Source organism: Strix uralensis, chromosome 3 (assembly GCF_047716275.1).
Source record: "Strix uralensis isolate ZFMK-TIS-50842 chromosome 3, bStrUra1, whole genome shotgun sequence".
NCBI lineage: Eukaryota > Metazoa > Chordata > Aves > Strigiformes > Strigidae > Strix > Strix uralensis.
The window spans coordinates 24,880,197-24,905,327 of record NC_133974.1 but is presented as its reverse complement, the minus strand read 5'-3'; the positions used below and the strand labels follow the sequence as shown (position 1 = coordinate 24,905,327).

Sequence of the window (25,131 nt, the reverse complement as noted above, 5' to 3'; positions counted from 1 at the left end):
TTCCTTCCCCTCAATGTTCAGATAGGAGAAAAATAAGAGAATAACAGCTTGACTGAAGAAAAGATCTTAAAGGGAGATGTTTTGTAGCCTTTCTTCTTTGTGGATAGCTAGAGAAGGTACAAACTGTATTCAAAAGCTTATTGTACAAAGTTGCACCTCTGGATTAGTTCCTACTGTATCAGACCTTGTGAAGGATGAATTGAAGATAGATTAATAAATATTAATTGTCTTCTAGTTGCAGTGCTGGAAGCATGGTTCTTCCACCAGTTACTGGAACGAGAATTTCCTCTATTTCAGATCCTATGAATCTGCTCTTGTAGCAATAAAATAATATATTTTGATTGATATAGCAGCAATATGACAAGCTTTCTGTAATGCTAGTAGGTAGCATACAGTGGCATATTTAAATGTGATTAGTTCTTTTTTTTCCATGTTAAGCACAGACAGCTTGTTAATAATTGTCAGTGACAATAATAATTGGTAGAATTACCTATGTGGATGAGGCATTTTTTTGGCTTCTTCTGAGATCGTTACAGAGGATTTCCGTGTGATGTGTCTGAGACATAAGTGTAATTCATGGAAGTGTGTTAAGACACTTTCTGTCATAAACCTAGATAGACATTTTCACAGAAGACTAAGTCTTAGCTGAATCAGTGTACACTTGGAGTTATAGTTAGTTCTCAAAGTCTAGTCTCTAACATAGTAACAAAGGACCAAGTGCTGGTAGCAGATTGTGATGGAAGGATAGAAAATCTGAAAGTACTTTTCCTCTAGTTTCCTTTTTTCCTATTTGTACCAATCACATTTCTACTAATGGAGAAGAGCAGGCTTCCTCCCAGCAAGTTTGTGAGGTAAAGAAATGCTCATGTTTCATTCTTCAGAATGGAGGCATCCACAGAGAAAGACAAAAACTATAATTTTCCAAAGTACCAGAAATATGTTGCCTAGTTTACTGCAATATTCAGAAAAAGAATGACCAAGTTTTTAAGGAATTCAGTCATTCCTCTTCTCTGTACTGAAACTCAAGTAAATGAACAGTCTAAATTACATCAAAAGTTAATGGAAGTTATGCAGATAGGTTCTGAGATTCAGATATCTAAAGATATACAGTATGTAAATACTTAGAAATGTTATTAACTAGACTCTATTTTAACATGTTGCCAAAGTGTTGTAGTACCATCAACATGACAGTAAAATTTTAATATGTTCTGAGTTCTATAACTCCATTTGATGTCACTGGAAATTATATGTCTAAATTTTTTTAAAATACTTTGAGACACTGAAATATTTTGAGAAGTTTGAATATTTCAGAAAACGTCTGCCTAATGCTCTTTGGAAAACAATTTAATTCATAAAGAAATTTGTCTTCAAAATGTTAACTATCCAGATTTGCTGAATGTGGCAGAAGGATTGTGATGGTTTCACACAAATAAATCTGTGCTTTACAAACGTCAAGCTACTGCGTAGAACTATTTTTTTTTTCCTAGTTTTATTTTCTCTAGTGTAAAGATGTACAACACCACAGAAGTTCAACTTTAGGTTAAGGATATGCAGTTACATAGAGTTAAACATTGTGATACATGTTTTTTTTCTCCCCAGTCATGGAGAAATCATAAAGGAGAACACACACCAGCCCTTCTTACATTCATACATAGAAGTGTCCCTCCATCCACTTGGAGAGGGTAAATCTCTCTAAATAGAATATTGATATGATAATTCTGAGAAATTAATTTACATAAAGTAAGAATAAATTAATGTAAATGTTGGGCTAATAAAGTGAAAGGTACTAGTTTCCTTCTTCTGTAGGTCATTTATCAGGATTTTTTTGACTGGCTGAATCTTCAAAGGAAGAATGTTATAGAATCAGCATGTTATTATATCAGCATAATAATACTTCCGCGTCAACTTTTTATTAGTGATAGGGTAATTTTATGTTTATTTTAAATGGAGAAGCTGATCAAAAGCAATCTGATTTGCTGTTTATCATTTTAGCTAGAACATGTGGTTCTAATTTACGTGGACCAAGTGGGATTATTACATCACCAAATTATCCAGTTCAATATGAAGACAATGCACACTGCGTGTGGGTCATTACAACAACTGATCCAGAAAAGGTATGCTTTTTCTCTTTGTCTTAATTCAAACTGTAGAATTTTTGATTTGTCTTGAAACTGTTTCATACATATTTGAACAAATGCATTAACACATGCATGTCTGTATGTTCACTTAAACATAAAAATGACCACAGTAGAGATGTTAGAAAATACATTGGACACTAGAAAAAAATATAAACTAGTAATATTTGTGAAAATATCCACTCAGAGTAATAGGTCTGAATTAAAGTTTCAAAGTTGTAAATACATTTTCTAATGAGACACATTAAATCACATTCAAAATAACACACAGTTGAATGAGTTGATAGTGGATTTTTCAAGTTGTATCTTAATATGTACTCATTGTTGAATCTTAGCATAAAAATCAGACATACATCTAAGTACTTTGTCTGATCATGTTGGGTGTTTTACTACCTACATCATTTTTCTTTTCAATCCACTGTTTTCTGATAATGATTCTAAATACATAACTATGAATAATTATGCATAAAATAATAATTTTTAAGTATTCTTATTACACTGCAATGTATTGAGATGCGTTTTTACTTGTCTTTCTGTAAAATCAATTTACATCCTCAATAAAGGACTGAGACCCCCTACCTGTAGGAAACAAAAAATGAAGTAAAAAAATCTTTCACTTATATTATACTTTTCTGTAGTGAAAGGCTGAACAAATGAGTTACTATAAGTTGAAGAATGTACAGTCTATATGTACTTCCATAATTACAAAACATGTATTTCCTGTGCAAGTTTTTGAAAGACTGTATTCCTGACTTCCTTAATGCAGTTAAGGAAAAAATGTTTAACTATTTCACCATAAATTAATGCGAATGTTTAGCTGCACAAAAGATCATTTTCTGCATGCTTTCATAGCATATTGTTGAGATGTAAACACTGTTTCTTTGCAAAATCAATTGAGTTCACTTTTTCTTAAAGCAAATTCAATACCTCAATAAAGGTATGTATTCAGGAAAAACAGGCAAAAGTACAAAGTTACCACATTGCGGAACATTTTACTGTAGAGGGACTTGTCCCTAAAGAGAAAGGGCTTTTTTCAGTTCCAAACTATATTACTTAGTAAAGCAATTAAAAGAGACTATTTGTCACTGAATGACCTTTGACTTTAAGTCATTAAATTTTATAGAAAATATTAATTTACTTTGCATTTTTAAATATGGATAAGCATTTAAAATATGGAAAATGTCTGACAAATGCATCAACTCAAATTTATATTCAGTAATATGTAGTCTTGTTGATTCTGCAAAGTACAATATATTTTTATAAGAGAAAATGCAACTATGCATAAAAAGAAAATAAGTGAAAATACTACTAATAGAAGAGAGTCTTGGCATCTTAATGGTTTCTTTATTCAAAACTGTTCCATTAATTTTTCATTTTTATTTTTCTTCCCCTGACTTTTTGAGGATTTTAATTAAACATTGTTTTTCATATTTATAATAAAATGAAGATAGCAGTCTCCTTGCTGATTGCAAGAAGGTTTAATAATAGTACAAAAATTGGTGTGTGTGTAGAGTGTGCAGTGTATTACTAAACTGTACGGTGTATGTTTTCTACGGAGGCTCAGACTTGTGGAAAACACTAAACCTCCGTGTAGTGCAATGACACACAAGTTCTGTTCATTCTATACAATATATCTTTCTCAATGGATTTAGGATTTTAGTAGGGCAGAGTTGAATGAAATTGTTGTGAGTTAACTTATTACTCTGTTCCCTGGACTTGAAAAGGCACTTTTAAGTAGTATCATGTGGACAGACTGATAGTTCATCAGTCACAATAATACACTGAAGGAATTGTGCATCCAGACAGATAAATTCTTTTGTTATGTTCAGAATGAAGACGTATGAGTACAAGGCTTGGACCTTTCATCCAGAAAAAAATCCACACTATTACATCCATCTAGGTGGAAGGTAGAGAGATACACTAACAAACATACTGATAATCACAGTGTAAGAAAATGAGCTTTAAGAGTTTCAGTTCCCAACAGGATGGGCAGTAGGGAATGAGTTGTCTTTTTATTATCTTGGGTTTGTCTAGCAGTGCAACAAAGGACGATTATTTTCTTAACTTCATGCATCTTAAAAAGATGGGTATTTGCTTTAGGACCATGATGATTGTGAATGTGAAGTCTTAAAATCAAACATGTTTAAGGCTTACAGTATACTCAAGTTGCTTTTACATAAAGTCTTTATCAGCAAGTATCAATACAAATCTGATAATGGGACTTCTATTCCCAAATAACTGAATCTAAAGTTAACACATATCCTTTTGGATAACAAAAGATATGAAAGAAAATACTTTTACTTCACAGACTATCTGACTGAAATGGAACTTTTTTCCTACCTCTTTATAAAGAAAAAATCTTGCTAGAACTTGGAAATCTGTGAACTTTAAAAAAATCAATTACAAAAATAATTTTCAGGTTTCCAAAATAATGAATTGATTTTAAGATGTGCTGAAAGTTGTGCACATGTTCATCCCTGACTTTTCTTGGAGTTGTGAATGCCAGAACTCTTGAAAATTGAACTGTGTATTGAAGGTCTGATTTTAAGATTAGAATGAGGAGACTACTCTTTTGCCTGTCAGATTTGAAAATATCAGAATACTTAGGGTCTGTGATGATTCTATGTATTTTACTATGTATTTTAGATTAGTTTTGACTTACTCTAGCAGTGAATCTGTGTCCGTTCCTCGGGTTAGTTTACACATAGCGTTTTACAAGGTAAGACAATGTTTCCTCTTAACATAACATTCAGTGCAGTTTAAAGAAGACAGTCTAATTAAAGAGGTGCCCTTGCACAAAAAATGAAAGATAATATGCTGGAATATTTTAAAGAATAAATTAAAAAAAATACACATAACTTTTTTCCAAATTTTGTGTTCTGGTGCTGGAGGGGGGGAGATTTTTAATGCCAATTCAAAATGAAACAAATTTCAACTTCCTAAAAGGACAATGGCATAGTTCCAGTTTTTAACCAACCATATCAAGATAGTTCTAACATTTATTTGCCTTTGTCTGAACAACACAAAAATCTAAGTTAAGTTTTGTTCTTTTCCTGTTCAAAGGTATTTCTGTTAATGCTCTGCTTATTTTGAAGAGTTGATTTTCTTCGCTTAACATTTATTTGTTTCCTCTGGGTCCTACTATTGTAGCTTCTGCTCAGCATCCTACTGAGTCATTTATTAGACTTTTAGTACTTGCAAATACAACTTTATGGTGCTCTTCTGACTGTCAAGTACATGCTGTAATTCTTGGCAACTGCATTGTTTTAGTTGTTCTGTTATGCAGTTTCTCAACTTTTTAGAATCAGTAACTTTGGACTGTTCTGAGGTCTTGCTGGTCTGTTGTCTTTATCACTTTCTTGCTGTTAGTATAATCTTTTCAGTATGTTCTAAGCATGCCTCTATCCCTTGCTGTTTCAATTCATTCTGCAGGCTGTGGGTTTTTTCATAAGACTTACTGCCTTGGATTTCCTGCTGCTTTCACAATTTTATGGTAACATTGCTAGATGCAAGGGCTTCAGTTTTCAGTTCCAGTGTCTATAGGAGAGCAAGGTTTGATGTTGTTTTAGCAATGATACCTAGTTTTGCACAATATTTTCCTGACGGATTGTGGATTGTAGTATAGTATGTGTGCCATGGGCTGCAATAGTTCTAAGTTTAATGACCTGGTAAATAAAGAGTGTGGCCCAATTACAGGTTTTTTTCTGAAGAATGTAATTTCTCCACAGTACAAAGCGTAGATATTAAGTATCTGTTTGGGCGTAACAACATTGTTCTTTACAAAAACAGTTATTCACTGCAGTTGCCATAATTGAAGGCATTGGAACTAATTAGAGAGGGTGGGAAACTTCACTTACAGTTTTATAGGGCTGAGCCTTCAGGTTTTTGTATAAAGTTGGACTATAATATGTTGTCATAAAATGGTATTTCTGATGTATTGCCTTTCAAAGCACATAGCAGGGGAACTTCAGGAGAACATTCTTACTCAGGAAAATTTTTCTCAGTTCACAGCTGGGGAATCTATACACTATTAAGGTTGATTTTGAGAGAATTTCTTTTAAGATAATTCATTCTTGCAATATGCTCTAAAAGAGAAGTCTTACTAAGTAGCATATGCGGGTTTTTTTGAATGAGGTTATCTTGCCAATTCATGGATTTGTTCAAAGTTTGTGGTAGCTCAGGTCTGATCCATTAGTTACATCCCTGTCTTCCTCTTCCATGTAAGTAGCTTATGCATATATAATCTTTTGCAATGGATTCAGAACCTTTGTTTCAATAGGCAAGTTTGCTCCAGCTAGATGGCATTATTGTATTACCTTTTTTAATATTAGAATGTTTTTTTAGAAAGTGTGTTCATAAATAGCCTGTTTCTTCAAAGCTTCATTACAGACAGGGCTTGTCTCCCTCTGAGTGTCTGATCCGGCCATCCTGACACAAGTAATAGGATGTTTGTCAGCATATCTGATATCTACAGCACCTGCAGTCTAACACTATATTCTGACTGGGGAAGAAAGCTCTTGCTTGCTGAGCACCATATATCTTATCCCTACAGAGATTACCAGAGTGCCGCCACAGTATTGATTTTTACCCATAGAACTTCTCCTCTCTTACTGTATCACAGTGTTGGGTTGCAGAGATCTTCATCATTAAAACTATGTAGATCTAAGCACTCCTTTCACTAAACTTTTCTGTATTCTTGGCAATGTACGGGCTCATTCTAGTAATTTATTCATACTATTTCATAAGTCTCTGGATAGGTTTAATAGAGTGAAGAAAAAGGTCATTGTGAATTTATAATTGACTCATTTGTACATCCTGTGCCATCTAGATCATATAAATACACTAAGAATTCCCCAAAAGAATGATTCCCTATGGTGTGTTGAAAATGAAAGCACAGTTTTGTATACTTTTTTGTCCTTCGCACAGTGTTAAACTGAATTTTGTGCCATGTGTAAATATGCATATTTAAATTAAAATTAAACATATTTATTTTTCATTTACTGGAACAGTGTCATTAAATTTAGGGGATATGGCATGACTGACAAAGGATTCACACAGTTTAGAATTAAAATTACTAAGGTCTCAGTTATGAAAATGTCCTGGGTTTGAGTGAGTGGCAGGGTTTTTGGTAGCATGGGAGGGGGCTACAGCAGTGGCCCCTGTGAGAAGCTTCTCAAAGCTCCCCCAGCTCGAAGTAGGACCCACCTTTGCACCAAGGCTGAGCCAATTAGGTGGGACTCTGTGATAGCGTATTTAAGAAGGGGAACCTGGGAGGAGTTGTGGGAGTTGTGAGTAGAAGTTGCGAGGAGAACATCTGTGCAAACACTGGAAGAGAGGAGGAGGAAGGGGAGGAGGTGTGCTGGAGCAGAGAGTCCTCTGTATCCCATGGTGAGATGGCAGGGCCGTCCCTTCTGCCACCCATGGGGATCTACAGTGCAGCAGATGCCAGTTTACAGCCTGTGGGGGGCCCCACGCTGACCCAGGTGACTGCACCCGAAGAAGGCTGGGACCCCATGGGAAGAAGGCCCTGCTGTTGTAGTTCAGTGCTGGGAGGTTTGCAACACACAGGGGTGATCTTCACGCTTGTGGGAATGACTTATGTCAGAGTTGGTTTGTGGAGGACTGTCTCCTGTGAGAGGGGGACTGCACTGGAACAGGGGAGGAATGCCAGAAATACTCCCCCCTCCTGGAAGAAGCAGCAGGACTGACTGCACCCCGCATTCCCTGCCCCCTGTGCTGCTGCAAAGGAGGAGGTAGAGATATCGGGAGCAAAGCTGAGCCCAGGAAGAAGGGAGGGATGGCGGAAGGTGTTTTCAAGATGTAGTAATGCTTCTCACTGTCCTGTGATGTCTGCTAATGTTATTAGTGTCTGTATTACATTTATGCCCTTTTTTTCTTCCCCTAATAAGTCTGTCTTTTGCCTGTGCCTTAATGGATTAGATGATCCCTCCCTGTCCTTATCTCAATTCCCAAGCTTTTTGCTTTATTTCCTCCTTCCCAGCACTGGAAGGGAAGGGAAGAGTGAGCGACATCTTTGCTTTATTTCCTTCTTTTCAGAACTTGGGGGGAAAGGGGATGTGAGTGGCTGTGTGGTACTCAGTTGCCCTCTGAGTTCAAACTACGACAGAAACAAAGAGATACTGATTAAGTCCCCTGTTGCTTTTAATTAGGCTTGTGTATTTTTTTTTTCATAATCAAGCAATATGATTTAGAACACAAAATATAACTACAGCAATTACATGAGAAAGCTGTTGTTGCAATATAAGGATGAGATTTTGAAATTCCACTGTCCTAAAATCTTGTACAAGACTTCCAGGGTAGCTTTGATTCTGTACAGTCTTAAAAACATGTCAAAAACAAACAAAAGAGTCTGTATGTTTTAATATAATGTCCAAAATGTACATACAAGCCTACTAGAAAAATCATGTTATATGTAATTCCCTACAGTATATACTCATCCTTGATTTTCATTTAAAAACGTAACATAGAATTCTATATAAGTGACATTAGAAGAGAAATACATATATTGCGCAAAAGCAATTTATTTTATAAAATTATATCTTTGTGTTGCTTTCTGTGTTTTGTGTATACTTCTGAGAACATTATGATTTTTGGTTATAATGCTGATATTTCTACCTTTCAAGACATCATGTGAGTGAGATGTAGTAGCATAGCTTCTATATAGTATTTTCTTAAGTTTACTGAAGCTTTATTGGATGATACTGTAATACAAGTAGGTCTGGAACAGAAAACTCAGTTCTGGCATTGCAGACGTTTAGGATGAGATTTGATTTGCACATATGGGTGCTACATGTCTAAATTCCAATTATACTTGATGGAGATTTGTCAGATAATAGAGTCAAAACAGTGTTTCATCTCATCCTAAAGCATTCCACTAGAGGCTGATTAGCTAATCACTCCTTGAGTTTTGCTCGCTCTCACTGGATAAGAACCAAAAGGGATTTAGACATCTTAAATTTCAGCATGCAATATTTAGTATATACACAGCTTTGTGGATTAAAGTATGCTATTTTAGGTAAAGGACATGCCTCACAGGTTGAATGGAAGGTGTCCCATAATGGCCATATGTTGAATGAAAAAGCATAACTTTGGAGTAGGGGTATACCAGACTTAACTAAAACAAAGAATCAAAAAAAAAAAAAAAAAAAATCTTCTCACCTATTAATACATTTCCAAGATATCTATTTCCTGGTATACCCAGATCAAACCCACTTTCTGTATTGACTTTAGATGTCTCATTTGTGCATTCGTTACAAGAAGTTTTGACTCTCACTTTCATTAAAGACTCTTGGAGGTAATGATGGAAGAGGGACATTTGGGATCAGTACTCATCTCATGATGAAAGGATTCAAGCACAAGTTTCCTGCAGCACAGGAAAGTACTGTATTTCCTGGTTTGTGGGGAAGGCTAACTGAAGGAGCTCTCTTAACGCTTCTGGCATTATTTCTTGCAGTGTTTGTTTTATTTATTTTCATCAGATGATTTCTAACATTAAATGCAGTAACAGACCCAACTCTAAAGTTTTTCCCTCCTGAGGCAATTGCCGCATATATGGGCTGACAGTTATATTCCTTGTTGCTTACTTTCCCACTGACCTTCCTCCTTCCATCCTGTTTTTGAATGAAGAAGACCAACTACTGAGCCTTATCTGGTTTTGGTGTCTCATATTTGCTTTCAGGATGTCAAGTTCTTACTCTACCAAGATTTAGCTGTGGGGTATGACTTTTATGAGCCTCAGATGAATCTAAGTATGACATACTGAGTTGGAAGTGGCAATTTAGAGGGAAAAAAAAGTTTCTAAAAGAACTTTTAGAAAGAAACTGTAGAAGCATACACATGAAGGAAGGGAAAAACTGAAGGAGACAGCAGTAAATTTACTGTGATATTGTCTTTGATTTTACAATAAAGCCATATTTCAGAAAGACAGTTGGAATAAATTAGGTGGTAATGCAATGCTCAAGACAAACAAAAGATTCAGCGTCCAAACAAAGTTAATGTATTGAAATGTGGAAAAGTTTAAATTGGCAAGATTAAGTTATGTATACGTGGCTTAATGGAAACTATTAAAAACAAAAAAACCCTCAAAACCTTCAAAGTTATCAAGACAATTTTGTTAAATACAGAAGTATGACATTAAAATTTCTAATGCCTCTGTTTTCTAACACCAGATCAAGGACAAAGAAAAAGAGTTTTCCCTTTCAAAAAGAGAGCAATATGTGATATATTCACTGTGATATATTTGTGCTGTATCTGCATGGGTAAGAATTATACAAATCCATTATTGTCACTATTTTGTTGAATATTTACTGCAGTGACAATGATCCATATTTGCCTTTCTCATAGATACACTTTTCCAGTCTGGATGGCTGTTAAATTCTTCATTATTTTATCCTATATCTTGAAAAAAACCCCAGGCTAGTCCTCATTTAATTTGTTTATTTTATAGCTAAACCAATCCCCTACTCAAAAAATACAAAAACCCCCAGAACTGTATACACGTTAAGTATTCCTTTTTGCTTTCTAATTGCCAGAGGTAGTCTTTAAAGGTTAAAAAACAAACGAACCCACAAAACCCAACAGCTACGGCAACTACACTTTCATCATTGGCATTTATCATTATCCAGCCACTGCCAATGACGTATTTCTCTTGTTGCTGAAAGTTGGGTTGTTGCCTCCAGCTTTTTCCTTAGAGGAACTTATCTGCTGAGAGTGCACTTAGACTTCCTCCATCATTTCCTTCCTCCACTATGTTTTGTGTCCTTTCATCTTCCTCTGGCTCAGTTTCTTCTTTTTTGTTGTTTTAATCTCCATCAATATATTTTTTTTTGGTTTTTAGCTTTCACATTTTTTAATTTTTCATTTATATATTTTTAGAAAGGAAAAGATTGAGATACAAAATTTAAATATAGAATCTTAATGGTTTTCATGGTTTAAATTGAACTCAAAAACCAATAAATGAATGGTCCACTGAAATTTTAATTTTTTTAACCAGAAGAAAACAGTAAATTTTTATTCATAGTTTCTTAATGTAATTATAATACTATTTAGCATAAGAAAGTACCAGTTAGTGTGGTGGTATACCAGGTGGTATTATTCCACAAAAAATATATGCATTTAATATCTTCATAGTGAAAGGACTTCAGAAAACTTTACCAAATGGAGAATCAATCAGACTTCTCAAGCCATAGGTGAATAACCATTAAATATACATAAAAAGAAGACACTTTAAGTACTTTGTATTCACACATTATAGAAGAGAAATCAATGTATTTGTTATTACTCCTGTACATACATACATATGCAGTCTTACACAGAGACATGTAAAATAAACAACTGAATATTTTACTTGCACAATGCAAAACGTATAGCAACATAAGCTTGTTACTATTATCTCATTTAATTCAGGATATTTCCTGACAGGAAAAACTCATAATAGATGAGAACATTCTGCCACTGTGTAAAAAAAATTAAATAATTCCTACAATTAAATCTCCACAGACTTTTCTTGTTTGTTCTATAAGTTAGTCGCCAATTCCCTTGCTAAGAAGTATCAAGCTCATTCGGTACTACATTGTCAATTGTATAAATCTAAGACATCAAGATTTATGTGTAGATATTTTTCCCTGGAAGTTGAAACTGTCTGCAACTATTGGTAGTATATCATACTTGACAATGTCCTACAATATTGTCTTTGTTTATATACCCTTTTTTTCTTTTTTTTCCCCCCTATTTTTTTCTTTTAACCTAACAATCAGAGTAGGACAGTGAGAAGTAGATCACATCTTAAAAACACCTTCACCCCACCCCTCACTTCTTCCCAGGTTTAGCTTTGCTCCCGATTTCTCTACCTCCTCCCTGCAAGCGGTGCAGAGAGATGGGGAATGGGTGGGTGGCCAGTTCGTCACCTGTTATCTCTGACACTCCTTCCTCCTTAGGGGGAGGACTCCTCACACTCCTCCCCTGCTCCAGCGTGGGGACCCTCTCATGGGAGACAGTCCTCCACAAACTTCTCCAAGGGGGGTCCCTCCCATGGGCTGCAGCTCTTCGTGAACTGCTCCAGCATGGGTCCCTTCCGCTTGTTGCAATTCTCCCAGTGATGAACTACAACAGCGCAGGCTTCCCTCAGAGTCCCAGCCTTCTTCAGATGCACCCACCTGCTCTGGCGTGGCGTCCTCCATGGGCTGCAGGTGGGCATCTGCTCCACCGGTGACCTCCATGGGCTGCAGGGGCACAACCTGCCCTCTCACCAGGGCTGCAGGGGAGTCTCTGCTCCGGTGCACCTCCCCCTACCCCTTCTCCTTTCTTCAGCTGACCTTGGTGTTTGCATAGGTGTCCTCCTCGCAACCCCTTCTCTTAACTCCAACTCCTCCTCCCAGATTCCTGTTCTTAAATATGTTATCACAGAGGCACAGCCACCATCACTATCTGACTTGACCTTGGCCAGAGGCAGGTCCAACTTGGAGCTGGGGGAGCTTCAAGAAGCTTCTCACAGGGGCCACTGATGTATTCCCGTCCCCTGTTACCAAAAACCCCAACACACACAGAAACCCAACACAATTTATCAGGTATTCAACATAAATTATCTTTGTGCAGACACCTGTGCAGTTGATGGTGTTGATAATGAGTATGACATAAACCCACAGTTACTGCACAAGGAGACAAGTTCTGCAGCATAATTTAGGCACCTACAGTTCTGGGTTACCTCACAGATCACATTAATTTGTTTTGCCTTGAAACATAGGTGGTCAAAGTTTGTTTGTGCATGATGCTCACTGTTTAGCTTCTCTTTTAAATCTTTTCTTGGGTACCTTTTCTACTGGGAAAATGCCAACTGATAACTTATAGGCAAATAACAGGAAATTCTAAGAAATTCACAGACTGCAATAGTGAAGTGTGTATATACTGGAATAAATCATCAGATTATTTTTAACATACATTAGTATTTTCTGAAAATTATTACAATTCCTTTTAGATTTTTTTAGCAATACTATAGATGTGGTGTTTGATATCATGGCAAATAGAACCCTCCAGGTATTTACATAATAAATTAGCGTCAGCCCTTCATTTAATTAACTCACTTTTGTCTATTACTAAACAGGAGCTTCATAAACGTAAAGAGCCATTGGGGAGAATAGTAAATGGAGGACCAAATCATCACACATAACTTAAAATGTGCAAATCTCAGATTTCAGGAAGATGAATTTAAAAGGGAAGAATAGAAGTAATTCTACTTATTGGATGTTGTGGTTTAAACTCAGAGGGGAACTGAGCACCACACAGGCGCTCACTCCCCCCTTCCACCCCAGCACTGGGAAGGAGAAAATAAAGCAAAGGGCTCAGTGGCTTGAGCTCAGAAGGCAACTGAACACCACGTAGGTGCTTACTTCCCCTTTACCCCTTCAGTGCTGGGAAGGAGGAAATTAAACAAAAGGCTTGGGAATTGAGATAAGGACAGGGAGGGGTGATTCATCCATTATGGTCATGAGTAAAAGACAGACTCGTTAGGGGAAGAATAAAAGAACATAAATTCAATACAGACACTAACAACAACACCACTTAACAGACATAGTAGGACTGTGAGAAGCATTACCACATCTTGAAAACACTTTCCCCCACCCCACCCTTCTTCCCAGGCTCACCTTTGCTCACGATGTCTACCTCCTCCCTCCACAGTGGTGAGGGGGCAGGGAATGGGGGATTCAGTCAGTCCTTCCACTTCTTCCACCTCGGGGAGGGGTGGGGGAAACTTCTGGCATTCTTCCTTTGCATGGTTCCCCTCTCACAGGAAACAGTCCTCCACAAATTTTCTCTGACATGAGTCCCTCCCACAGGCCACAGTGTTTCCCTAGCTACTGCTGTGTGGGTTGCTCCTGCATGTTGCAGTCCTCCCAGCGCTGAACTACAACAACTGGGGACTGCTTCTTCCCACAGGGTCCCAGCCTTCTTTGGTCACAGCCACCTGCTCTGGCGTGGGGCCCCCCACAGGCTGCAGGTTGGTATCTGCTTCACTGTGGACCCACATGGGTGGCAGGGAGGGACAGCCCTGCTGTCTCACCATGGGATACTTGGGAGTCTCTGCTCTGGCACACCTCCCCCTCTTTTCCTCCTTTCTTCCACTGACCTTGGTGTTTGCACAGATGTTCTCCTCGCAACTTCTACTCACAACTCCCACAACTCCTCACAGGTTCCCCTTCTTAAATATGTTATCACAGAGTCCCACCGAATTGGCTTGGCCTTGGTGCAAAGGTGGGTCCTACTTCAAGCTAGGGGAGCTTCTAGAAACTTCTCACAGGGGGCCACTGCTGTAGCCCCCTCCCATGCTACTAAACACCCCCTCTGCCCCAAACCAGGACATTTGAATTTTTACTTAATATGGAAAATACAGTAGGGTTTGCAGTAAGGTTTTGTAGAATAAAAAATTTTTCAAAGTGTCACGCGGCAAAAATGATACTGGGGCTAATTTGATAGCTGAGATTCAGCATGGGAAAAGCAAGTTCCAAGAGTGTACTGTGTGGCCTGTATTAACTCCTCCGTAATTTAAAGCCTTTAAGTGCACTGCCTAAATTAGTTTTATTTCTTTAGGATCTTTCTGTTTTCAATCTAAATGCCTCAAAGGGTATTGTATACAGCCCATTTAAGATCAAATTTTCTTCCTGGCCTTTACTAAGTAAAGAAAACCTGGAATTATCAATGCTGACTGGTACAGATGGACACTGAACTTCTCATATATGTAAACATTTGTGTATATCTGTTCGCAATATGAAGGGTTATTAATGCCTAATAAACTAATGTTTTAAAATTTTGGAACTGTCAGTTAAATAATTTGGTTGAAGCTGTTTAGAAAATATGAAATGCCACACAAATTTAATGCTACTTTGAAGTAAATAGAGACAAAAAATTCAGTCCTAAAGTGTGATCTCAGGAAGAATCAAGGTAGGTGTTAATACACCTGCCGTATATTTTGAAAGGGATTAATATAGATTAGCATGCTCATTTGTCAGCTACTTTATCCAAGAAAGATGTGGAGAGATTTGATGTTAGAGAAAAAGAACAGCAGTTGGTGAATTGTATTCATTTATTCATTTATAAAAATAGTTGAGAAAACCACCACGAACACTCAAAATTAGGATCATGATCCTTCCTATCCTCAGCTCAAATTGGCCTGCTTTAGCATGTGAACATTGGCAATCTGACTAGATCCACAGTACAGGTAACAGACACTTTACACAAGCTTTTAAACATAGCTTTCAATTTAGCAGGCAATCTCTAAGACGTCTTCAGAACTGTCATGAACCTTAGGGTCTGTATCAGTCTCTCACATGTCCATGTGTGAGTCATTTTTGAAAAGTCTAAGTTTCTTAATAATTAAACCTTGCAACAGTACTCCGAGCAAAAGTTTAACTACCCTTTTAAAACATGGCCCTATTTGATTCTAAAAATATCACCTACAAACTTTCAAAAGTGTGAATAGGTGTTAAGCATCAGATCTACACATGTTTAATCTCATCTGTTGAACTAGAAAATAGTATCAAGTGCTTGCTTATCATATCTTGGCTATTTCTCTATACAGAATTTTACTTTGCATAAATGTCCAGTGTTTTCAGTAGGAAGTAACTTGTTTAAAGGATTTTTTCTCATTCCTTACATTTTTCAGTATTGTTATGAGATAGAACATGCAGTGAAATGCTGATTTCAGTTATCTGTCTCATCTCTGTGTCCAGTGGAAGAATGGTTTAGACAGAGCTTGTCAGGCTGGCCAGCCTGTTTTCATGCAGCAATTATCTCAACATTTTATTCTTCATTTATTTAATAGGTAGCTGTTATCAGTGTTCTAGGCTCACTGGAAAGGGTACAAGTGAAGAGGTTGCAACATAATGCAGATGTTCTTTTGTAAAGACCAGTGAAGAGTGCTGACTGGAGGGCAGGGAACCCCACAGTTTTCTGCACTGTCACATTGCCTTCATGATGGATTTGAGCAGTGTAAACCAGAGTTCCTGAAACATTGTTTAATATCAAAGTCAAAGGAAAAAGAGTTTCATAAAGCCAGAAGAGAGTACATTCATATCATAAATGCAAATAAAGCAAAAGAAATAAGATAGCTGCAGGTTTGCTTCCTATTTCTTGCCCAGATTTTGGCTTTTTTTGACAGTTAAACACATGCTGCATATAAACATTGAGAGATTTATGCCTTAAACTGAATAGTTAGTTCCTCTCTAGCCTTTTTGATTATAGGCCTTGCTGTTTTATTTTCCTATTTCTAGGAGAAAGCAGATGGTTTGATAACTGGGCTGCACAAGCTCCACTTTCAAATGTTTGAGATGTGATGACCCTGAGTGGATTTCAATTAAGTGGCCTGAGGCAGAATAAACTTGCAACATTGCAGGAGCTGTGCCTGTGCCACAAAGCATTGTGGCCACTCCATCCTCTTTTTCTATGCACTAGTTCCATATATACACAAATATATATGTACTTTTTTTTTTTTTTTTTTTTAATCCAAACTTCATCTTTAGAAGCAGTAAGTGAACTAGAATAAAATAGTTTGGATAAATGTGACCAGACACCTTTTTTAGAGACAGACTATAGTCTGTCTCTGTGGAAAAAAGAAGATATGACTGGTCAGACTCTTGGAAATAATATAAGAACAAAATCTAAAAACTTAAATTTAGCAGTTATCATTAAGAAATCTCAGTGTGATTTTGTGCTAAGTATAATTTGTATTTTCTGCCTGTTTATTATGACATTAGGTTAAATGAAATGCTAGTGTTATTTGCCCTATGGCTGAATTTCAGTAAATTCATAAGTAAAAACAAATCTGTGTTCAAAAATATTCTAACACATTATGGGAAATTTTGTTTTCCTAATGTTACATGTACTTTAAGGAGAAATGTACTGTTTCCACTTGAGTGTATCATGTAGTGTTTAAAAATTATATACATAAATATGATTTTGCAAGTCCTTCTAGTTATTGAAACATTTAATCACATCAATATAATAAACTTTGTACATGAAAACATTTCTTACAATTTACTGCAATTTTCTTATAATGAAAAGCCATATGTAATGGAGAAATCCAAAATGCTATGTGAACTTCCCATCTGGTAAAGTTATCATCTCAAGAAAATCTGACTTTGATCAAATAAAGCAATTCCAAGATTAAATCTTAATTTATTCTTGATCATACACTGGATCACCTCTTCTTTAGTAACTGCAGTCTATCTTTCACCTTCCATTTAATGTGCACTACTGATTTAGAGAAGAAATAAGGTCATAAAATACTTTTGAAAATTTTTTAACAATTGTAATTGTACCATGTAACGTAAAACTCATGTCTTTCCCTGATTATTTTAAGAGCTCTCTGGGTGTTCATGTTCACAGACATTTATCAATGTTGAAATCAGAAAACAATATACATATTTGGTCTTTAGAGGCTAACAGTGTGGGGCATCCTCTTCTTGATTACCAGTTGTTAATTGTTTAAGAGGTTAATGTATCTACATGAATCTGTTTACACATTTCTGCACTCAAAGGTCTTCTCTTTGCACCTTTCATCATATCCCAGAGCTATAGTAACTCCTGTATTAGATTAAAGGAAGCAGATATGAGTTAAGACCTGTGTAGTAATTCAGCTGATGCATGTGCCCAGAAAGGGAACCACAGGACAAGCTCTGACCTTAAGAAGGGGGGGACGGTGAAGAAGCTTCTTTTCCTGGACATAGAAAGTAATTTTGTTTCTTCCAATTGTCTTGCTGAGAAAAGGGAAAATGGAACCTAAAACATTGCAGGTAGATTACTATTTTAGCAGTAAAATCATGAGGGGGTCATCATGTCTTTTGAGTTTTTCATGCCTTTGAAAAAAGAAATCACCTCTTAGGATGGTCATCCCTTTCCTTTCCAGTTGACAGGCAAGTAGGATGAGATTTCCAAGGTTTTTCTCCTCTTCCCCATAGGTGGTAACTATCATCATTATGACAAAAGGAAATATTTTTAATCTGGTGAAGAGTTTAGTAATTTAAATAAGTTATCACTGGAACATAATTTACTTACTAGTCTTTCTGAAATATGCATAAACAAAGATACCACCTGTGCACCATGGTAACACATTCAGAGTTGAAGTGAGGCATAAACAGAGGCTTCACAACAGGAATAAGATGTAGGTGGCTCTAGTTGCTATGAAAGATTAAAATAGAGACCAGCTCATTACAGTAGAAACTCTTATTTCTGGCTAAGGAGGAAAACATTTTACGAGTTCATTCATCACTAATCAGTTTTTATTTCAAATTTGCTCTTGAAACGGGCAGAATAAAATGACATCATGTAGCACATGTGAAGTTTGAAGCTGTGGAAATAAGAAATTTACATTTTCTCTGAACTTCAAGACTCCTCTCTTATGGCTGTTCTGTTTTGCAAGGCACAGGACCTCTGTTGTCATGGAGTTCACAGACTGAATGGAGAGTTTCTTTCATGCAGATTTTAGCCTCTCTGCAGAAGTCATTCTTCGAAGCAACATTCTAGATGTTTAATTATTAGTGTAAGTACCTGGCGACAAAGTACAAGTCAAGAAAATAAAAAGTCTAGTTTATTTCTTTAGTCAAAATTCAGAAGTTTCTAGAAGGCAAATCTAGGGATTTTAAGTAAAGCTGAGAAACATATAATCTCTTTAACACCTTTCTTGAGTTCACATGGTGATCTTGCAGAATCTTGCATCTACAGAGCATAAGCAGAATCTCAGAGGTTGGGAAAACGAGAGAGAGAGAGAGAGATAGGACAAGATCCAAGTATTGCCTCCAGTTGTCCTAAGAGAATAAATTAGGCTGTTTACATTACCATTAGTAGTGCTGGGCACCACAAGCAGCTTTATAGTGCAAAGCAGTTGGTGCTAAGGGCCTGAGGTCCATACTACGTGTATATTTCAGAGTTTTTACTGTGGACTAATTTACTATGTCCACTAGTTATGGACTATGCTGAATGCCTGTTACTGGCTGGAGAACACCTTCCAGCTTAGTTTCATCCAAAAAGAACTCAATTTATCTGCTCTGAGATTGCTCTGGGATGCAAACCAAAGCACAGTAAGGGGAGATGACTGGAGATTGTTTCAGAAGTGCACCCTTGATCAAAGACTTTATATGAATGTATTTTTATTCTTCTGGTACAACTATCATAACACATAGAGAAGGCTGACATTTGCAGACACTCTGTACATGAAGGATTGAATTGGGTCTATGGGTAAATAAATGAATGCTCAGAATTTTTTTTTAGGATTTTGTATTCTCTTCATGAAATTCAGACACAAATCCCACCCAACACAGTACTTTAAGAATCTGCCTTGCTCAGCATATTGCCTATAATTAATATATTCTTGCTACCCACTAGTTTGTTGGGTGGTTGGTTTGTTTCTTTCTAAGGCAAAGAAGGCATTCATGTGGAGTATGCACACAGGCAGAGTATGTCTGTCATGTTTTAATTCAGTCTTTCACACAGTTAACATTGTTCTTAGTACTGTTATCAGATTGTCAAGTTAACATCCTCCTGAATAATCATTCTTTACAATTGTAGCTTAGATGTTTTGAAACATTTTTATGTCTCCATTGTTTTTCTCTATAATTTGGTGTTTCTCTCCCCTCTCTAATTTTAAACAGACTTACTGGTAGATTATATTTGCCTCATGGTATCCCAGAAGATGGTACTGCATGCATGTGTGCTGGTTTTGGTTATAGGACAGAGGTAGAGTTAATTTTCTTCATAGCAGCCAGTATGGGGCTGTGTTTTAGATTTGTGATGAAAATAGCGTTGATAATAAAGGGACGTTTTAGTTATTGCCGAGCAGTGCTTACACAGAGCCAAGGCCTTTTCTTCTTCTCACACCACCCCATCAGCAAGTGGGCTGGGGGTGCACAAAAAGTTGGGAGTGAACAAGGCTGGGACAGCTGACCCCAACTGACCAAAGGGATGTTTCAAACTATATGAATTCATGCTCAGCAGTAAAAGCTAGGGGAAGAAGAAGGAAGGGGGGCACGTTCAGATTTATGGCGTTTGTCTTCCCCAGTAATTGTTGTGCATGATGGAGCCCTGCTGTCCTGGAGATGGCGAACACCTGTCGGCCGATGGGAAGCAGTGAATGAATTCCTTATTTTGCTGTGCTTACATGTGCAGCTTTTGCTTTACCTATTAAACTGTCTTTATCTCAACCCATGAGTTTTCTCACTTTTACTCTTTCAATTCTGTGCCCTCTCCTGCCATGGGTGGAGTGAATGAGCACCTGGATGGTGCTTAGTTGCCAGCTGGGGTTAAACCACAACAGCATGCTATTACATATGTGCAAATCTATGTGTATAACTCTAAATGCTTACAATTTTTTTTCTATATTAGCCAGTTATTAACTCTGTAGAATCCTTTCTAACTCTGTAGAAGCCTTTATGCTCTGACCTTATCTAAAAGAAAAACATGTATTCATTTTTTCATCAAACCATCTATTCAATTTTTGTACTAGATGATCTATTTTCTATAATGGCCATTTAATTTAAAAAAAAACCCAAACCAAAACAACAAACTAGTAAATAAACTAATAACTACTTCCACTTGAAGTAAGCAGTGTGATTCTAATGTTTCCAAGGTAAATATTCAGCTACTGCACAAAGCACCCTACTGCTGCACTTGGAAAAGTCATCACTGATTCTACTTGTTCATTCTGAACAGTTTAGTTCCATCAAGAGCAAATAAAGATATGAGGCTGATGGTATGTTTTTGCACTTGAGATCCAATGTATAGATTAACAATGCATCCAGCTGGCTGTCACTTTAAAAAATGGACTATCTAGATGTGATTTATTTCAAGACTAAACATATATTGTTAGACATCTGGAGGAAGTCTTAAGGATCAGTTGCTCACCAGAGAAGTCTCTAATTCCTTTTGAGATTAAGTTGTTCTGCTTTCCCTCCAAGTGTGGATGCAGAAAGGCATAGGTCCTGTTCTGTCTGCCAGACCACAAATATGTCTCTGATACCTTAAACCATCTCAATTAGCACTAGTCATTTAATTGTGGGCACCTTACTGAGATCTCAGTGCCTAAGCTTCAGTTATAACCAGGTGAACCTCCACAGTAATTCAGCTTAGCCTGAAGCAGACATCTAGCTGCCAGTCAAATGAATAACTCTTTTAGCTTTATTTACTGCAGTGAGAGATTAGACACCTAAAGCAGCTTTAGACACAAATGGGGAAACATCTACATTTAGGTGTTTTAGAGCTCATTTCAGCTACTTCACCATAGGTTTCTAATACCACTTGAGATGCCTTAAGTAATCCTTCCTGGTCTCCAGCTGCTGCTTCAGAAAATTGCGGACCTCTCACAGATCCTGTATCTTCAGGCAATGTGTGGATTTTACCTTACACTTTCAAATTACACAAGCCAAATATTTAAATTTATACTGAATTCCATCCTTAGTACTGATTTCTGCAACAAGGTTCTATTTACTTTAAACGTTTTATTTTTTCTGTAAAAGTAAGGTAGAAGAATCATACTGCAGATCTTGTGGGTGTGTCAGTTTGAACAATATTCAGACAGTTGAGAAACACTTGTTTGGTCATTTTTGTTTACTTGCTACCTTTTGTCTTTTTATGAGTCCTGTGGATATGTTAAGTGTAACTCTTGATTGCTGTTTCAAAGATATTAACTGAAGAATTCTCTTGTAAAATTCTAAGACCACTTAAACTTCAAAACACTTTGTATTGCACCTATGTTGGTAAAAGACTATGTCTTCAGTATAATTACTTTCAATCCATGTTCTTTTAATTACACCAATCAAAATACAATTCCTGAATTGGATTTACAATAATATGGTAAAATAATGAAAGAGATGGTATCTTTATCACAGCACTATCTTTATGGTAATTTAGTTTAACCACTTAAAATATGATATACTTTATAATCTAGTTGTGCCTACTGTGAGTCGGGTTAGACTAGATGAATTCCAAAGGTCGCTTACAACCTAGATGATTCTCTGATTAGCAAAGTGATTTCAACATTGGGAATAATTTTAATAAATTCAAAAATATTCATATATGTATAAATTCATATACATATTTCACAAATTTCTCAGATACTAGACATTAATTTCCATTCCTACACATGTAAGAGTTATCAAGTTTATCTTTGTGGCATTTTAAATATAACAGTGCAATTACAGACAACTTTAAAGAACTTAAAAGTTTTCATTTAAGCCCTATACAATGTTGATTATGATTCCTACAGGTATTTGAATATACAAACAGAATTTTACAAAATAAGGACCAAAAAGTATTTTATACAAGTTTTTAAAAATGCTTTACAATAAAAATATGGCATTATACGGGAATTTGAATGCTTACCTGTAAATACCTCAGTAAGCTGGATTTGTCACTAGAATTTGGACTTTAATGTGCCTGGTCTCCTTGTTCAAACAGCTAAGATATGAGCATTTAAAAATCAATAGTATCTTTAAGATCCTTTTTTATTGTTTTCTAGAAAGCCATTATAATAATATTTAATTGATATTATCTTCCAAAACCCAAAGAATTATAAGGTCAGGTTCTTTTCAAAATTATATGACAGCTTTAATAGACATAAGTAATATCTAGAGAAATGATTTAAATATTTAATTATTGTCTTCAACTTGTATTTTCAGTTCACTATTGGACAGTTTCATCATATGGTGATCAAAGACTCACATAGTATTTTTTGACCCTTGTAGTGTTCTTCCAGCATATTCTTTTATCATGAATAGCTACATGTCACTTTGAAATATAATTCATTTAGTTCACCTTCTGTTTTGCTGATTAAGGATACCAATTAAACTCGGACACCAGAGTGAAAAGAGTAGGTGTACTTTACTGGTGATAACCAAGTAATGTAACAGCGTAATACAGAAAACATGCAGTAAGAAAAAAAGCAGAATAGTGCACTTAAAGCAACAAACAGGAAAATACAGGGTAATGCATCAAATCATTACTACACGAGAGAGAGAATAGTGATTAAGAGAAATACCTCACCACTTGCATATATTATCATCATCATCATCCAGATCCGCAGTCGCTGGGGAGCCCCGGTTGCAGCGAGGATTTGGAGAGCCTGTCCCGGCAAGTGGGAAATCCTACGCGGTGTGACCACCCATAGGTGAGGCTTCCAAAGTCGCTGCAAACGGGCCCAGCCTTATATACCAGAGATCGACAAGCCAGAATAGCTGGCACCTTTGTTTTGAGTGGAAAATTTCTGGTTTCATCCTCCTGTTGGATTCCACCCAAAGCTTGGCCAGGGCGCGGGGGGGGAACGAAGGGAGTTTCTAACAAGGCCAAACACTTGGGTTCTCATCCTTGAACAAGGCTCAACAAGGGAAGTTGGATATGTTCTCTCCTCACTACTGATTATATTTTGTCTTTCACTAGTGAGTTTACATATTTTATTAATGACTACATGCTAAGTTAACAGCTTCAGCTTGGGGCCTGTTGTTCAGGCTGCAGTATTTCAATGCTTTAGCACTTTTTACATCAGCATAAGTGGGTTGTTATAACTTAGTACAATACCTACTAGCACAATGGTTATCAGTTATAAAATATACAGGATTCATCTATAGGTCAACTCTGGCTTGGGCCTGTTGTCCAAGCCTTAGCACTTCACTTTCAAGAAATTACCTTCCTCCTTATTCTTCTTGAATAAAACACTTAGATGATTCTATATTAATATTATTATTATTATTACTGTGTTGTCTATAGAGATCTATGGGTGTTAGCAGCTCAAAACTGTCAAAATGATACAGATTTTTTTTTTCTCCCTACTGCTCTACATGCATTAGAATTCAGAGAACTTGCAGTTAGTTTCACAAATTAATCTTCTAAATTCTAAAGGCCTGAGGAAATCTTAAATTCCTGCTTCCTGGTTGTAAGCTGAATACTAGTGCCTCCACCTGAGGCATAAAACTGATCAGTCTATATATGCTTTGTAGTTCACTGAATTTACCTTCTATTGACAGATATAGAGTGGTATGGTTTGAATCAGATACAATGAAACAAGGAGACAGAAGAAAGATAATGGCTATTATTGTCATTCAGAACATTGATTTCTCTAACAAAAGTACAACATTTTGATGCTGTGGGAAAATGCTAATATCACAGTCCAAAGGTCCCTGATGAGACCTAATGGTCAGAATTAATCACCACAAGCCATTTTCTGAGACTTTCTGCATATTCATATTTGCCCTTAGTTCACATTTTTAGATTATCTTTGCAATCACAGAATGAAAAATGTTTTTAATAAAAAGCGAGAAGTGCTATTCTGTACAGAAACACAGAGACAGAGAAAATTCTACAAAAAATGTTCTGATAGTAGCACTTCTGAATAGTGTTTTATAACAATGGAGAGTTAGTAGTAACAGAAACAAAATTGATAATGCTTGCACTGCGATCTTCTAGATCATAACAGAATATATTGGAAAAATAAGAAATGGTTTATGTTATTGTTTCACACTTTTGTTCTCTTGATATATATTGCTGTAATGTTTCTTCTTTAGAAAAAATGTTTAATTTAAATAAAAAACCCTGAGCATTAGTATCAAAATGAAAAAATTAATCTTTTGTAGAGCTGCCAGATGGTCACCAGATTCAAATATATTTTTAATACAAAGCAATATGCAAAATCCCTAAAGAATTAATATGTTAGTAAAGCTTTTATTGAAATCATTAGAATAAATCTAGCTCTCTAAACTTAACTATAACCTTTTTATGGAGGCTCAGTATATCGATAGATGTAATTCAAGCATTTTTTTATTTAGCTAATAAAAATGTCTACCAAATAGACACTGATAGTGATAAAGAGAGAATAAAATAGTTTGGAAATTACATTAGAGATCCACATTTAGAATTCATAACATTAGGTTAGTCTCAAATGTATTTATTTTTTAGTATTGTTATCTAGATTTGTAATTCATAAAGAACCTTACATTTTTCTTTT

General features: G+C 36.2%; 1 protein-coding gene across 1 annotated transcript in view; it reads left to right on the top strand.

Annotated features, from left to right (window-relative positions):
• CSMD1 (CUB and Sushi multiple domains 1) overlaps positions 1-25,131 on the top strand; it is a 1,283,073-nt gene that overhangs the window by 840,551 nt on the left and 417,391 nt on the right. Inside the window, exon 10 of the mRNA XM_074861694.1 lies at positions 1,993-2,114. Within this exon, the coding sequence (XP_074717795.1) occupies positions 1,993-2,114 (122 nt within the window). The remainder of the gene's footprint in view (positions 1-1,992; positions 2,115-25,131) is intronic.